Source organism: Anabrus simplex, chromosome 1 (genome assembly GCF_040414725.1).
Source record: "Anabrus simplex isolate iqAnaSimp1 chromosome 1, ASM4041472v1, whole genome shotgun sequence".
In the NCBI taxonomy this organism is placed as follows: Eukaryota; Metazoa; Arthropoda; class Insecta; order Orthoptera; family Tettigoniidae; genus Anabrus; species Anabrus simplex.
The window spans coordinates 961,098,996-961,117,601 of NC_090265.1; the positions used below are offsets into that span (position 1 = coordinate 961,098,996).

General features: G+C 39.8%; 1 protein-coding gene across 2 annotated transcripts in view; it reads left to right on the plus strand.

Moving 5' to 3' along the window:
* Positions 1–18,606, plus strand: part of LOC136857811 (chromatin target of PRMT1 protein) — a 253,971-nt gene that overhangs the window by 218,726 nt on the left and 16,639 nt on the right. For both annotated transcript variants that reach the window (XM_067136755.2, XM_067136756.2), the window contains exon 6: positions 2,556–2,709. In XM_067136755.2, coding sequence (XP_066992856.1) covers positions 2,556–2,709 — 154 coding nt within the window. The remainder of the gene's footprint in view (positions 1–2,555; positions 2,710–18,606) is intronic.

The following is an 18,606-nucleotide window of genomic DNA, read 5'->3' on the forward strand; positions in this document are numbered from 1 at the left end:
AAAATAAATATGACATTTTTCACAGTTTTGTGGGGCGTAAGGCTGAAATTTCTACTGAAATGAAATGCAAGTTCTACCTTATATATTTTAGATAAAATGAAATAATGGGCTGTGAGAGAGAGAGAGAGAGAGATGGTGTATGGCTTTTAGCGCCGGAAGTGTCCGAGGACATTTTCGGCTCGCCAGATGCAGGTCCTTTGATTTGACTCCCGTAGGCGACCTGTGCGCTATGATGAAGACGACACATACACACAGCCCCCGTGTCAGCAAAATTAATGAATTAAGGTTAAAATTCCCGATCCCGCCGGGAATTGAACCCAGGACTTCTGTGACCAAGGCCAGCACGCTAACCATTTAGGCATGGAGCCGGACATGATTAGCTGTTTATTAAAGACACAAATTACTACTTAAAATAACATATGCAATGTACATAAAAATAACTTCCGTCCTGAAGTTGTAAAAAATAAAATCTCACACATGCATTATATCTAGTAATATTTATGTAAAAAGCAAGGTTTCTGAACACAATAACATTTTCAAAAACAAGATGTGCTCATAATACAAATACTAACGCGTACAACAGGAGTAAGTTTCCCGCTCCACTTCAAAATAACACCAACGTAATTAGTCGCGCGATGAGAGAAACCCTCACGCAGTGCGCTTGGTAACATAGGAACCTTTGTTCTGACTAGGGGAGGGGGTGCTTACCCTAGAAGAGGGAACATCACCTCCCTTTTTCATCACTGTGAAGTAATATCACAATAAAAAATAATGGGAGAGAAAATATCATATAGCGACCACTCGCGGGTTAAGAACTACAGATACTACGTACATAATTTTGATGTAACTATCATGCTTTAAGTGGCGTATACACTGTTAACCCGTAGAGAGCCAGACAACGATATATCGTTGTTTCGCATGTACGCGTAAAGTGCCAACCACGATATATCGTTGTTTGGATAGCGCGTAATTCTATACGAGTTTATACAACTTGGGCCGTCAGATTGCAACATCTTGTGTGTCGAGTCCATAGAGAATTGTCATTAGATTTTAACTATGCCGCTAAATGGTGCGCAAATTCATTCATTATCACGCATTGAATTTTTTAAGTCTGTGTTTTTCTACGACGTATGCTCTCCATGCCGCGTGAGTAAAATGGCGACTAGCGGGAGAAGTTATTTTGTTAATGATGAAGAACTGGCTGTATATCTTAATAATTTTTAGTGAAGAAGAGGATGATGAAGACTCGAATTAGGAATTCATTCCTCCAAGTAGTGAGGAATAAGAAAGTGAAAGTGTTATTTGGAGTGATAACAGCGAGTTTTCTGTAAACACTCAACCACGTGCGCATTGTCCGAGTGTAAACATTGCAAGTAGTAATGACCGTCTGAGTGACAGTACTGATGATGATGACGCCTCTAACAATATCCAACAGCAAGAATTCCCTGTTTTCCGTGAAATTCAATTACGTCAAGATGCAAAATACCAACCCTCACCTGATTATTATGATACTCCTGGCCCGAGACACGCCCCTTTGTCAGACGCTAACCTATAGCGTATTTTTATTTTATTTTTCACAGCTCAATTATGGAACCTCGTAACTACAGAGACAAATAGATATGAAAAATCATGTCTTTTCACCACAAGCCAGAGTACAGCAGTGGCGCCCGATTACATTGACTGAAATGAAGACTTTCATTTCTGTTTTGTTGGAAATTTGTATAACTAGAAGGCTGAGCATATTTTCTTTTTGGGTCAAAAACTCCCCTTATATTCCATGGTTTTGAAATATGTTCTCAAGAAATAGATTCCAATTGATCTTGAGATTCTTTCACCTTGTGAACAATGGTAATCTTTCACCATCTGGTTACCCTGACTACAACCCATGTTCCAGGTTCGATCCCATTGTTGAACATGCCCATTGTATATTACGATACCATTGTACATAACTCTTAAAATATTGAAGATAAAAATATGAAACTTTTCATGCTTATTCGTCTTAAATAGGACATTTCAAAGAAGTCATCAATATTTAACATCAAGTTTGATTTTCTGTTTCTTGTGTGTTTTTTTCTGATTTTTAATTTTTCGTGTTTTAAAATTGTTTGGAAAATAATTTTTTCAAAATACCCAAGAACACTTTAGTGTTCTAATTTATTTCAGCAGTAAGAGTGGCTTCTCGTTAAAATTTAATACAAATTTCAAATCATAGTTATAATATTTGTGAACTATGTAGTCCAGAGATTCAGAAACTGCATAATTCTCTAAATCTGCCTGGCACTCTTGGCATACTCTTGAGCACCTGGGCCTGGCACTAAGAGGGTTAAGGAACTTGGGCACACAATTCTTTGACTAGCTCCACTTTTTAAAAAAAATATGTCAGCTCCATTGATAATGTAGCATATAATAATTCTGGAAGAAATAAGCTCTCTAATGGCGCAAGAATTACTTGAATGACTTCAGTCATTCCTGAGATTACCCTCCATTACAAACTAACTTCCTCACTTGATAATGTTAGTGTACACTAAATCATTAATCTTTTTCCTTCATTTCAGGTGCAGGAGTTTTAAGAGGAGCACGAGGTGGAAGGTTCTCGGGTCGCAGATCTGGTTCTCCCCGTGGTAACTTGTCCCGCAGTGCTGGAAATTTACGTGGAGGTTCCACAAATAGAGGAAGTAGTGGACAGCGGGGCCGAGGTGGTACATTCAGGTAAATTATTCTGCTTTTAGTTGGAAGTTTTTGTAATACTAGTAGCTTAGTACAGCTGTCACATATCACATTTTCTACCATTCATATTTAATTGTTGAACATAAAATACTCAAAAAGCCAAAGCCCAGCAAGTAACACACCTACACTCCACCACTAAACTTCATAAACTGCTCCAACTGCTTGCCTCACAGCTTGCACCAGTATTCATATTTATATTATGGGTAAAGGCATTCCAGTGGGAATTGCCATTCAAAGGGAAACCCATCCAAAGGGGTGTTCATATTTTTTTATTGCACCTGTTTATTTCACAGTGCTTAATTGATCATGAAATTGGTGTTTGATATATAAAAACTTTCTCTTCTTAAATTGAGAGTCTGACCTCACTTGCAGACAACTGCATGGATCCAGAAGACAAAAAAAGTATTTATTTGCATTGAAAAAAATATATGTTCTTAAACAACAAGGTACCAAACCTGAATTACTGTGTGTGTGTGTTGAGTCATCAGTCCATAGACTGGTTTCATGCAGCTCTCCATGCCACCCTATCCTGTGCTAACCTTTTCATTTCTACGTAACTATTGCATCCTACATCTGCTCTAATTTGTTTGTCATATTCATACCTTGGTCTACCCCTACCGTTCTTACCAATTTCACTTCCTTCAAAAACCAACTGGACAAGTCCTGGGTGTCTTAAGATGTGTCCTAACATTCTATCTCTTCTTCTCGTCAAATTTAGCCAAATCGATCTCCTCTCACCAATTCGATTCAGTATCTCTTCATTCATGATTCAATCTATCCATCTCACCTTCAGCATTCTTCTGTAACACCACATTTCAAAAGATTCTATTCTCTTTCTTTCTGAGCTAGTTATCGTCCATGTTTCACTTCCATACAGTGCCACGCTCCACACAAAAGTCTTCAAAAACATCTTTCTAATTCCGATATCAATGTGTGAAGTGAGCATATTTCTTTTCTTAAGAAAGCTCTTCCTTGCTTGTGCTAGTCTGCATTTTATGTCCTCCTTACTTCTGCCATCGTTAGTTATTTTACTACCCAAGTAGCAATATTCATCTACTTCCTTTAAGACTTCGTTTCCTAATCTAATATTTCCTACATCACCTGCCTTCGTTCGACTGCACTCCATTACTTTTGTTTTGGACTTACTTATTTTCATCTTGTACTCCTTACCCAAGACTTCATCCATACCATTCAACAACTTCTCTAGATCTTCTGCAGTCTCAGATAGAATAACAATATCATTGGCAAATCTCAAGGTTTTGATTTCCTCTCCTTGGACTGTGATTCCCTTTCCAAATTTCTCTTTGATTTCCTTTACTGCCTGTTCTATGTAAACATCGAAAAGGAGAGGGGACAAACTGCAGCCTTGCCTCCCTCCTTTCTGGATTGTTGCTTCTTTTTCAAAGCCCTCGATTCTTATCACTGCAGACTTATTTTTATACAGGTTGTAGATAATTCTTTGTTTTCGGTATCTGATCCCTATCATCTTCAGAATCATAAATAACTTGTTCCAATCAACATTATCGAATGCCTTTTCTAGATCTACGAATGCCATGTACGTGGGCTTGTCCTTCTTGATTCGATCCTCTAAGATCAGACGTAAAGTCAGTATTGCTTCACGTGTGCCTACATTTCTTCTGAAGCCAAATTGATCTTCTCCCAACTCGGCTTCAACTTGTTTTTCCATTCTTCTGTAAATAATACGTGTTAAAATTTTGCAGGCATGAGATACTAAACTAATGGTGCGGTAGTTTTCACACCTGTCAGCACCAGCTTTCTTGGGAATAGGTTTAACATTCTGCCGAAAATCGGATGGGACTTCTCCTGTCTCATACGTCCTGCACACTAAATGAAATAACCTTACCATGCTGGTTTCTCCTAAGGCAGTCAGTAATTCAGAGGGAATATCATCAATTCCAGGTGCCTTGTTCCTATTTAAGTCACTCGCAGCTCTGTCAAACACTGACCTCAAAATTGGGTCTCCCATTTCATCAGCATCAACAGCCTCTTCATGTTCCAGAACCAAATTATTTACATCGTTACCTTGATACAACTGTTGGATATGCTCCTGCTATCTTTCTGCTTTGTCTTCTTTCCCTAGAAGTGGCTTTCCATCTGAGCTCTTAATATTCATGCACCTAGATTTCCTTTCTTCAAAGGTTTCCTTGATTTTCCTGTATGCAGCATCTACCTTTCCCAGGACCATACAGCCTTAGACATCCTTGCACTTCTCCTTCAGCCATTCTTCCTTAGCTACCTTGCACTTTCTATCCACTTGATTCTTTAATCGCCTGTATTCTTTTCTGCCCTGTTCATTTCTAGCATTCTTGTATTTTCGTCATTCATCAATCAGGTCTAGTATCTCCCGAGTTATCCACTGATTCTTAGTTGATCTTTTCTTCCTTCCTAACATTTCTTCAGCAGCCTTACTGACTTCATTTTTCATGACTCTCCACTCTTCCTCTATTGTTTTTCCTTCAGCCTTTTCATTTAGTCCTTGTGCAACATGTTCCTTGAAACAATCCCTCAAACTCTTTTCTTTCAGCTTGTCTAGATCCCATCTTTTTGCATTCTTTCCTTTCTTCAATTTCTTCAACTTCGGATGGCATATCATGACCAACAAGTTGTGGTCAGAGTCCACGTCTGCTCCTGGGAAAGTTTTGCAATCCAACACCTGGTTTCTGAATCTCTGCCTAATCATAATGAAGTCTATTTGATACCTTGCAGTGTCTCCAGGTCTCGTCCACGTATACAGCCGTCGTTTGTGGTGTTTGAACCAAGTATTGGCAAGGACTAAATTATGATCAGTGCAGAATTCAACCAGCCGACTTCCTCTTTCGTTCCTTTGTCCCAATCCAAATTCTCCTACTGTACTACTTTCTCTTCCTTGGCCTACCACTGCATTCCAGTCTCCCATCACAATTAGATTCTCGTCACCTTTTACATATTGTATTAAAACTTGTATCTCCTCATATATTCTTTCAATTTCATCATCATCCGCTGAACTAGTAGGCATATAGACCTGCACTATTGCGGTGGGCATTGGTTTGGTGTCTTATCTTGACGACAATAATTCTTTCACTATGCTGGTCGTAGTAGCTTATCCGCTGCCCTATTTTCTTATTCATTATTAAACCAACTTCTGCATTTCCCCTGTTTGATTTTGTGTTGATAATTCGGTAGTCGCCTGACCAAAAATCTTGTTCTTCCTGCCAACGTACTTATACCAACTACATCTAACTTTAGCCTATCCATCTCCCTCTTCAGATTCTCTAACCTACCACAACGATTCAAACTTCTAACATTCCACGCTCCGACTCGCAGAATGTCGGTATCCATCTTCCTAATGATCGCCCCCTCTCGTGTAGTCCCCACCCGGAGATCCGAATGAGGGACTAGTTTACCTCCGGAATATTTTACCCGGGAGGAAGCCATCATCAGTACATCAGTCATACAGAGAGAGCTGCATGTCCTCGGGAGGTAGTTACGGCTGTAGTTTACCGTTGCTTTCAGCCGTCTAGCAGTATTAACACAGCTAAGCCATGTTGAGTATTATTACAAGGCCATATCAGTCAATCATCTAGACTGCCGCCCTTGCAACTACCGAAAGGCTGCGACCCCTCTTTCGATGAACCATTCGTTAGTCTGGTCTCTCAACAGATACCCATCCGACATGGTTGCACCTGCGGCTCGGCTATCTGCATCATTGGGACACGCAAGCCTCCCCACCGCGGCAAGGTCACATGGTTCACAGATGAGGCCTGAATTACTAAAACATTAAAAAGAACATTTATGAATTATAAAAAAAGAAAATTAAAAACTGAAAGACAACAAAAATACAAATGTGTGGATGAAATGGATAAAAGCATCCTTCTGAATCATAAGGAATAGATGATGAAGATTGTTCTGTATTAATTCCAGTTTCTTGAGGAAGGAGCTTGTGCCCTTAATGGAGGTTCCTCTGGCTCCAAAAAGAACGCCCTTCACTTCCCGTGTGTATCCAGTTGTGTAGTAGCTCTCACTTCAGTGATGGACACACGGGCTGTAAGCAGCTTTCTTCTCCTCATTCACCAGCGATGCCTGCTCTGTGTGTGTGGTTTTTTTTTTCTTCTCAAAGTGGACTATGGGATCCAACACAAGACATTTCTTTCTCCTTATACTTGCTAGCAACAATATCCACATGCTTATTTCAACAGTTTTCAGCGATACAGGGGATTTCTTTGTACACTCCCCATTGTGCTTTCCGTAGAGAAGTACCTTATGATGTTGGTTATTTCTTTGTAACTCTCCTTTTGGACAGTGACCTAGCACATCTGAGAGTCTCTCTTCCTGTATAACCTGGATAGTGAGAATGGATGGTGTTTGATGACAGTCACGGGACTGCTTTGACTGCTAATGTATTGCAGGAACTCTTAATTGTGTTTGTCCACTCGGAAGACAAAAGGCCCCTCCTGTCACTCATCCATGAAGAAACCTTGGAATTGTCATCCTTGTATGTTGTACTCCTTTACCTTTATGGAAAAGACGACACCAATTCTCAAAAGATCTGACAGCGTTCGTTCCTCGTATGCTGGCCAGATGTTGAAAGGTATTCCTCGTTCAAGGGAAAGTGTAGTTTTTGAAGAGCATCTTGTTTTTCAGTAGTAGTGGTATTTGAATGATGCCAGTGTATGAAAACCACAAAAACCTTGATATGCTGCTAGTGTATGGTGAGTCACAACAGAACACGCATCGCACTACGCAAATCTATCGAAATGGGTTTCCCATCAGACAGGTGTTGAATCCAGCAAATGATACTTGCTGTAGTACAGCATGTTCATGATACTTGTTTTGTTACATCACACTGTGAAAATTGAGGGCCTGAACAGCCACGTGCAATCCTAGACACTAAAGAAGACATCCTGGGTATGGTAGACGATGATCCCTGGTGCAGTACACATAGTATAACACATGCCATTTGTGTACTAACTTGGACCGTGCATAAAACATTGCATGAAGAGCGAATGCACCCTTACCACATTCAGCATTCACCAGCTGATTACCAACCAAGAGTGGATTTCTGCCGCTGGTTAATTGATCAAGCAAGCAATTCATACTTTCTGTTACTAAGCGGCTTACATGACGTGGTGCACCATTGTGTAAAATCCACATGGTTCTGCGTAGTGTATTGGTGATGAGGCAATTTTCACACTCATAGGCTGTGAAACATCCCCACGCAGTACGTCAAGGCAACTTCCAGGAGGTCAGTTAGTTGGACCAATCATTTTACCTGCACGGTTGCGCCTGGAGTTCCTCATAGGTACGTTACTGGAGCTTTTAGGGGATGTGGCGCTTCAGCTACGCAGAACCATGACGTTTTTTACACGATTGACCTCCTGTGAGTGGGGGACGCAGACGAAGAATACACCCACGGTATCCCCTGCCTGTTGTAAAAGGCGAGAAAAGGGGCCCCAGGGGCTCTCAGTTTGGGGGGGTGAGTTGGTGACCATGGAGCCCTTAGCTGAGTCCTGGCATTGTTTCCGCTTGTTTGTGCCAGGTACCTCACTTTCAGCTACCCTGCCTGACCTCCCTTGGTCAACTCTTCTTCTTTTCCGACCCCGATGGTATTAGAACATTTGAGGCCTTTGGAGTCGTTCATTTTCACAGCCTTCGTGGCCCTTGCCTTTCATCCATTACTTCATTTTTCGAAATGACGGATCCCTCCTTTTCTCTCTCTCTACCCCGTGTGGGTGGGGGACGCAGACGAAGAATACACTCACGGTATCCCCTACCTGTTGTGAGGGGCGTCTACGGAAACTTTTGTTTGAACTTTTAGAACCATGAAACTACTTGTAATTAGTACCATCACGCAGGGAACACCATGGGCGCCTTTACTTGCGAGTAGTACCACTATATTAGGTATACAATACGTTTGTGATTAGTAGCAACAGAGGGTGAATCAGTTTGGGTTTTACAGTACCCATGATTAGTACCATTGTGAGAAACACCATGGGTCTGGGTGCTGTGTGTTATTAGTACATGATGAATGCCACACAGCCGGTTGAGTTTGGAATTGATAGCTTGTGTCATGATTTGAATATCGATATCAGTGGTTGTCTTGAACAATCTTTAAGCGAGGTACCTCCATGGTTGGTTCCACAACCGGATATACTTCTAGATCTACTCCGTGCACCCAAGGTGAACACGGATTCCTCCGTTTATCGGAGGTATTTCCAGGACTTCGTTCACTAATATTGAGCTGCGAGACATATCTTCACGGATGGTTCTAAAATTGGAGATAATGTTGGTTGCTCTTTCGTCATTGATGATATGAGCATGAAGATCTCGCTTCCTAGAGTATGTAGCGTGTATTCTGCAGAGCTTTATGCCATCTTAGAGGCACTGCAATTTGCATTGTTTGACGAAAGAAGTGGCTTTCTTATGTGTAATACCAATATATGGTCCGTTATTGGACATTATAAATTTTCCAGCTAACTCGTTCTTGGTTGCCTGCGTTTCGCCCTATTATAAATTTACTCATTCAGGACAAATATTTTAGGTTCCCTATGGGAATCAACATCTACAACATTTCTTATGTGTACCGATTCGTTAAGCTCTTTGCTGTCTATTGAAACCTGTTTCTCGAAACACCCACTGGCACAGCAGATACATGCCCTTTTAGCCAGGTTAAGTGATGTTGGCACCAGAATCACTTTCGCGTGGCTTCCAAGCCACGTTGGAATTACGGGAAATGAACTTGTGGATGAAGCTGCAAAGGAAGCTGTACTTTTACCTCCAAGACCTGTCAATGTACCTGCTAAGGATATTTGTTCTCAGCTACTTCGAACCATCTTGGCGTCCTGGGAATCGGAGTGGCTAGCTATCCAAACTCCCAACAAGCTTAGAGCAATTAAGAAGACAACTACCATGTGGCGGTCCTCTTTCCAGCCTTCACGGAAAGAGGCCATAGTATTGTGTAGGCTGAGGATAGTTCATTTACGATCTACGCACCCTTATCTCCTAAAGAGGGAAGACCCCCCAGTGTGTTGTTGTGGTGCCGACTTCACCGTGGCCCACATCCTCACAGGGTGCGCCGATCTCTCTGGCCTAAGAACGAGCCTTGGCCTGCGGGAAACACTCGAACACATATTAGCCAATGACTCTACTACTGCTGATCTCGTCATCCACTTTATGTGCGACAGTGGACTTATCAAGGGTATATAAATTACAAGTGTACTGTTACTCAGCGAACGCACGTTCCCTTTTGATTCGTTAGTAATTTTTTCGGCCTAATTCTATAATTTTTTGTTTTATTTTGTACTGTTTTTCCAAATTCCTTTGTTGAATAAATAATTTTGTTTTTTATTTCAAATATCTTTTCCACTAATTTGTTCAGAGAGGATGATTTCCTCGTTGTACTTCCTCTTAAAACAAAAATCACCACCACCATTAGTACCACTATATGAGCGACACAGTGGGTCTGCGTTGCTTGTGGTTAGTACCTACTCTGTGAGGAAGACCACAGGAATTCTGACGCCTGTGATTAGTACACCTCGGTAAGGAAAACCATGGGTTTATGTTGTCTGTGTGTGTCGCCAGTATGTGCGAAACACCATAGGTCTGCTTTACCTGTGTGACGTACAATACTTGTAGCACTACCACACTGTCAGTCTATGCTAATTTTGATTAGTTCTGCAACATGAAAAATACCATGGTTCTACTTTACTAGCAATAAGTACCATTATGAGGGGCCGTTGGCCTGGATTTTGGACTCCTCTAGACAACAAGCATCCTCGATTCAGGATTGTACCTTAGAGGCAGTCCCTTGGTCAGTAATACAGTAGAACCTCGATAATTCAAAATTGGTTAATTCAAAATCCCCCCTAATTTGAAGAAGCTCTCGTTCCCGGAAACATGAGATACCGTTTTGCATGTAATTTCAATTGTTGAATTCAAAATACGGATAATTCGTAATTCAAAGTACGTCGGCCCCATTACCGAAATTCAGACTTTTAATTCGAAACTGCCTTTACATTTTAAAACAATAGTATGTTAGAGTAATTTCAACTCGAAATTTATCTGCTCCACTTCATAATAGAACACGCGTTCTGGAACGTGGAGGGGTAGCTTTCCGCACTTACACTCACTTCAGTGAGTCTACAGTGCGCTTCATGATTGCTAAGTTGAATGAAATCGGAATTCTTTTGTATTCAACCCTTTAAGGAACACCGTAATATCACGCAACAGGCAGTGTGCGGGAAAACAGAATCCGCAAACACTGGCGATGCCACAGTTGACGAAAAAACATGGCTCATGTAATAAATTCGTAGGCACCGAACAATATTGTTATTGCCGGTAAAACTGCATTGCTTTATTTTAATGCGAGCCCAAACGGTCTTATGGTTTTAAAGGAGAAATTGCCAGCCGGGAAATCGTACAAGGGTGAGGGATGGGGGTTATGGTAGTGCGTTGCAATGCACATGGGCGCGAGATACTTTATCCCCTCATCATAGGAAAGTTCGATAAACTACAATGTTTTAAGGGCGTAGGGCACTTTCCATGCCAGTACAAAGCATCTAAAGATGCAAACAGTACAGAAATCCAAAAGGATAATGCATTTGCAGCGGGGAACCGGCATAATTTATTCTTGCCTTTGAATTGTGCGATTTTTTTCCTTTCGTTGCGTGAGGTGGTTTGTCAGTGATTTATCCAAGTGCATTATTTGAACATTGTAAATGCACCTTGTTGGATACATTTTGGAAATAGTTTTTTCCATGGCATTTGAAAGGTTTAAACTGTGAATAGAGGTGATTGCATGTATTAATGGGTCTTAAATACTTTGTGACGCGGCAAGTGTTTACGTTTCTGAAGTACGAGAGAAGTGCCATGGCGGGAAATCGTATAAGGATAGTCATAGGAAAGTTCGATTTTAAGGGCATCGGGTACTTTCTGTGTAAATACAAGGCATCTAAAATGCATACAGTATAGTAATCCAATTAATAAAGCACTTGCACATGGGAGCCAGCATAGATTTCTCCTCGTCTTTGAGTCGCCCCCTTTTTTTTTCTTTCTTTTGTTGCGTGAGGTTATGTTTACCAGTGAGATATCCGAGTGCATTATGTGAATACTGTAAATGCACCTTCTTGGATACATTTTGGAAATAGTTCTTTTCCCATGGCATTTGAAAGGTATAAATTGTGAATCAAGGTTAACCGCATGTGGTAATGGGCCTTAGGGTTGGCACTTCTGAATTGCGAATTGGCGGTTAATTCGGAATCACGTTATTTGAAGTCCGATTTTTTAGTCCCGACGACTTCAAATTAACGAGGTTTTACTGTACTATTGTCCATGATAGTTTCTGGGAAGGGCAGAAGGCGGGCCAGATCCACTGATTGTTTTAAATTCATATCCATCCATCCATTCATTCTTTATCATCACGTTTTTTCTTGTCAGTGTATGATTTTGAACTTTTAAATTGTCATTACATATCATCTCATTTCCTACTATTAGGGGCCGATGACCTTGATGTTAGGCCCTTTTAAACGACAAGCATGATAATCATCATTCACACGATGGTGCACCACCCCATGTGCACTTAGTGCACGATCATTTGGATCAGACGTTTCCTCATAGGTGGATGGGACGATGTGAACCCATCAGTCAATTTTTATGTTTGGAGAACCACGAAAAACAAAGTATATTGAACTGAAGTAACCAGTTTGGATAACCCCCGAGAACGTATTTTTCAAGCAGCGGAGGTTATTCTGAACAACTCTGGTGTTTTGACTCCAATGCGTCGCAACTGGATTCGGAGAAGTGGAGCCTACATACAAACAAATATCTGCTATGAGTTTCACTTTGGTATGTCACATCTTATGCCATAGCACTATATTTCTGCAGTGTAATGACTTGAGAGCATTGTAGAGTCTCTATGTAGTATTTTGAGTCCCATAAATCTGAGCAAATAAAATGAAGTACCGGTAACAAAAATGATAAATCAACAATTTCAATGCAAGTGCCTTATATGTGGCAAAAGCTGAACACAACACATGCTTGTTGAAACGTTAGGGATTGACCTTGAACGCAGTTCAGCAATTCCTCAATCCCACCCTGCATATGGTTCTAGTTCATTACATTTGTTTGAGCAGATATATATATATATATATATATTTTTTTTTTTTTTTTTTACAGAGTGAAAACAGAAGCAGCATTATATGTATAAGGGCTGATGACCTTAAAACAGCAATCATCATTAATTTTTTTAATGCAATGAAATGTCTGCTTTTTTATTCATCACTACTGAAAGGCACTACAGTGGTTAAGTAGATAGTATAGTTTTTTATTTACTGTAGACAATTTTTTTAAAAAATTCTTTTTAGTGTAAGGCAATCTGTATGTTTTTGCTTTCTAATTTACTGTGCCGTAATGTTTAACTGAAGTAGCTTTTCTGTGTAATTTTGTTAGGCCACATTTTTCTATTGGAGGTAGTCTCGGTACCATCCACATGGAATTAACGAGCCCTTACTGTATGCATACCTGCCAACTAGGGTTGCAAGCTGTACAGTTTCCCCGGAACAATACGTTTTTTCGTTCCGCATACGGAGCCCCCTTTAAACCGTGCGCCCAATGTTCCGTTTTTTAAAGTATTGCGGTTCAGACAATAGTATAGTATTGAGAAAGTGCGTGGTTATGATTTACATATTCTCTATTCTGACCAATGATCAGTCATCACAGTTGAGAACAGCGCTCTGGCAGTGTGCTAGCAGTACTAGCGGGCACGTATAGCACGAGTCTCCTCAATTTTGTTTTTGAGTTGAATTGTGAGTGGACACAGGACGTATGCAGTAAACAAGAAATTGCTTTTGCATTGCGTGTTACATAAACGACAGCTACGTTAAGCACATGGAATATTTTGAGTGATAACCATAATGGATAAATTTATAAGTAATCAATAACGGGAAGAGATCGATGAAGTTGAAGAGAAAGAGACAAAGAAGAAAGAGAAGTTGCAGTGGTATCGTTCCGTCTGGGAAAAAGATTCCTCAGGAATTACAGCATGTCATGAGTAATAAGTACAAAGTGAGATGCAGAGTGTGTACTGGAATAGCTGGAGAAGGCTTCTCTATTAGTCATGGGGGAACAACGGATGTACGACAACATTTCAACAGTGCTTCACGAGTACAGTGAAACTTCGTTAATTCAAAGTCGCTGGGACTCTAAAATCAGACTTGTAATTTCGAATTAACCACCAGTTCGTAATTCAGAAGTGCAAACATGTGCCATGTTACAAAATCTTCTAAGGCCCGTTACTGCATGCAGTTAATCTTGATTCACAGTTTAAACCTTTCAAATGCCATGGGAAAAAAAAACTATTTCCAGAATGCACCCAGGAACGTGCATTCAGAGTATTCAAGTAATGCACTTTGATAACTCACTGACAAACATAAGCTCTCGCAACGAAAAGAAAAAAGCATGATTCAAAAACGAGAAGAAATCTATGCTGGCTCCCATGTGCAAGTGCTTTATTCATTGGATTACTGTACTGTATGCATTTTAGATGCCCTGTACTTGCACAGAAAGTACCCAATGCCCTTAAAACATCGTGGCTAATCGAACTTTCCTATGACGAGGGGAGAAAGTCTCGCTTCCTTATGCATGACAACACAATACAGTCACTCTGTCCTTGTATGATTTCCCACCATGGCACTTCTCTCGTACTTCAGAAATGTAAACACTTGCCGCGTCACAAAGTCATACCTGCCAACTTTCAAAAAGAGATATCCGGAAGATCGTAAAGCGGAAAATTTTTTTAACAACTCGTGCATGCGTCGCAAAGTCTTGAGACATAATGAAAAAGGACGGCAAGGGGGGGAGATTATAAACAATACTAATACAAGTCAAATATATGTTATGATCACCCCAGAAAGTAAGTACTTACACAAAGTTACATCTTGATGAGTGCTCATCTGGTTCCACTTAACAGTGGGAACACTTTCCTGGATCGTATAAAACAAGAAAATTAAGCAGAATATGCCTCCCTAAAAGACTCGTAATATCCTTTCTTAGTTGAACTAATTACGAACACCACTAAAGATATTAAATCGCCTACAAATTCATCACAATTCCACGAGTTTCAGAACTACCGCCAATGTTACTCACACACAAACAAAGCCTTTCACAGTTGTTACAAAGCACGACGCAGTTACTAAAGTTGTTATATATAAATTCACAGTCTGCTACTTTTCACGGATTTCTTTTCTTCAAACTCGCAGCCTGCTACTTGTTTGGGAACATATCAGTGAATGAATTGGCAGTTGAGGTCGAAGAGGTGACAAATGCACGGTGATAATCAATAATATGATTATCGATACTGTACCCGTTAATACAGTCAACAGCCGGAGAACACTGAGACACCTCAGGGGTGCTCATTTCGCAAATAGGATGCCCAAGTAAAATAACCAAGGATGTGGCATGCATAGGGAAATGAACTTAAATTGTGGCATATAATAAAGAAAATACAAAGTGAAATTCAAATATGGCATGGTTTATTAACCAAAAAAAATCTCAGATTGTCATCCTTCAAAGTGGAAATGATCGCTAATAAAATTAAAAATGCAGCTCTTGACGTACAAACAAAATAATCAAATGGGGTGGTACACGATTTTTTGCCCTATCTTGCCCTAACAAATCACAATTACATATTAATTTCGATAATTTTGTTCAGGTAAACAGATTTCATTTAATTCACGGAAAGCTCTGGGTTCTGATGATCCACTCTGTAATATTAGAAAGAAGAAGAAAAAATGAAATTTTGTACGATAATCATATTAAGCTTTCAATTATTTACCCAAAGTTTACATTTTTACCATTACATAATTTGATGCTATAATTTCTTTTTAAACTTAATCGACTCAACGAAATAATTATCTGTTCAGTGACCAGTCACATACTGGATTAGCGAAATTAAATAAATAACTAAAGTCTGGAAATATCGTGATAGTCATTTTAAATGGTCTGCCTAACACAAAATCTAACTTCTGAAATGCCACATCACAAATCCTGGATGCGAATATCAAAGAAAGTAACACTGTCCACATAGTATAACAACATCTGTGACAATAAGATAAAAGGTGAACTCAAAACTACCATAACCATGATTACAGTACTAAGTCACACTAATATTTACAAAATATTTTACAATATCTACACATTTGGCTACACGGAAGATGATCATAGCATCAGAATACCATCGAATAATTCTAGGATAGCTAAGTGTACCTCAAGATTTCTACTATTCAAGCAGATGACCTGGATGAAAGTCCCCGAACATTCGTGAAAGGTCTCGAATTCGGGCAAAGTCTCGAATATTGTTCCAGAACCACTGCGAGTTAACGCGAACATTACAGTTACAAATTACAGAGAACTCAGGATAGAACTCATCGAAGACGTAAACAAACTCAAATATACGCCAACTCATCATCCAAAATCACGCATATATTCACCATATTACAATACCTAATTATCATTTGCCTCAACATGGCATGACTCTATTCTTAAAGAAATACATCAATTATGCACTACAATTTAATCTCTCTCGAAGACAAAATTATCACATTAATAATAGTGAAATCTATAATAATGACCCATATTATACGACGATACATTTGTGATCCGCCACGGGGTCTCACAAATTCATTGCAATAGCATCACGCAACAAGTCCTACGCGTATATAATTCTCGAAGATCCAATCCATCTACTGGTTCTCGAGTCTCAATTTAACTATCTCTACTCTGCATTTACATACACGGGTTCTGATTCAAAGTGACGAAATCATTTTTCAAGACTTAAGTTCAAATATCACACACCATTATATTCCAATGGATACCATATATAAGTATAATCTGGTTCTGTGCGACAACTGTACATCCAGTAAAATCTAATCTATGTACTCGAATGTTCTAACATCATTCTCCACCAATCGTGGCTATAATAAATTTATAAGATGAAACCATGAGAATTATTACCGCCTGATTCACCGAGCATTATTCACAAATCACGTATACCATTCAATATCACATTATGCCTATATCTAACGGAGTTAAATATGTGAAGATCATCTGTTGGTACTACAATATGGCAAAGTAATACAACTACACAAGTGCGACAAACTGCAAGACCATTTACCAATTATAACTACATAACTATCCCACTACAGAACAGATATTATTATACAATTACGTCGACTTAGCTTTACGATGTCTTAATGATGCTGGATGGCTGGTCGTCCTCAATAGTACAATTATATGTGCCTTCCTCTCAACCCATCGCTGCCAGCTACGGTCTCATAGTTTAGGCCTCCATCTCAGCACTCACACACACGGCGTTACGTAACATCACCATGATGAGATTCATAACTGTCCTCCTCTTGGATTTCAAGCTGAAATTGGTACAATAAAAATTAATAAATTTGTCACACCACCACTTCCTGGAAATATTGTCCAGAGAATATACACTGTAGGAAGCTTGACTTATCTTGAAGTCTGTTGTATTATGTGCGTATACAAACAGAATATCCCAAGTGATATATATTTGTGGGGTATACAACTACGTTAAATCAATGTTCAACTTCTTCAGATCATGGCAGGTATAGCCGTCCGCCATCGAACCAAGTCCTTCACCTGAATGGCGTGTCGAATACTGCTCACGGGTGGCAACTCACTGACCCAGTAACCTACTTTCACCATCAGCTGGCGAGCTGGAGTCCTTGAAGCTTTGCGCTCGCGTTCTCAGACTGGAAATCTTGTCAAATTCACAACTGTAATAATTTCCCCACATTTGTTTTACTCGTAAGATATTATTCAGAAATGTTATAATTATCATCATTATTATAATTGTTATTATTGGAATACACATTACCTTTCCAGCACTCTGTTTAATAGTATCACAAGTCGTTTACTTAGTTGGATACAGCCGGAGACGGTCTACAGGTTTATCGTACGCTCGCAAGGCACGCTTTCTTTCTTTCTTTCTTTCTTTCTTTCTTTCTTTCTTTCTTTCTTTCTTTCTTTCTTTCTTTCTTTCTTTCATAAACGGGTTCATTCCTAACCGCCGACACGAGTATGAGTTCTTATGGCTTAAATCAACTCATTAGTAGAGTCCACAGGTGAAGTCAATGTGAATGCAAAGAGTACTAACTCCAAGATATACCACTCGGTTCATATATTCGAGCCATCCGGCCTATCAAAACTGTCACAATACATTTACCGGTCAAATTTCAAACGCTGCATCTCGTATTACCAGCTATTATCGAAAGTCAAATCCGATTTTGACCGCAGAAAGCGAAACGAAGCGTGGATATTCAAAATCGTACAATAACACTGTTCATCCGTACAACCATAAAACACTCAAAATCCGTACATTTTATGGAAAGACCTGAATACTTGGCACGTATTCTAAGACCCATTAATGCATGCAATCACCTTGATTCACAGTTTAAACCTTTCAAATACCATGGAAAAAACTATTTCCGAAATGTATCCAACAAGGTGCATTTACAGTGTTCAAATAATGCACTTGAATAAATCACTGACAAACATAACCTCACGCAACGGAAGAAAAAATTGCACGATTCAAAGATGAGGATAAATTACGCTGGTTCCCCTGTGCAAATGCATTACTTTTTGGATTACTCTACTGTTCGCATTTTATACTTGCACAGAAAGTGCCCGAAGCCCTTAAAACATTGTGGCTTAGCAAACTTTCCTATGACGAGGGGAGGAATTCTCTCGCTTCCGTATGCATTGCAACACAGCACAATGACCCCTCACCCTTGTACGATTTCCTGGCTGGCACTTTCTCCTTTAAAACCATAAGACCGTTTGGGCTCAGCATTAAAAGAA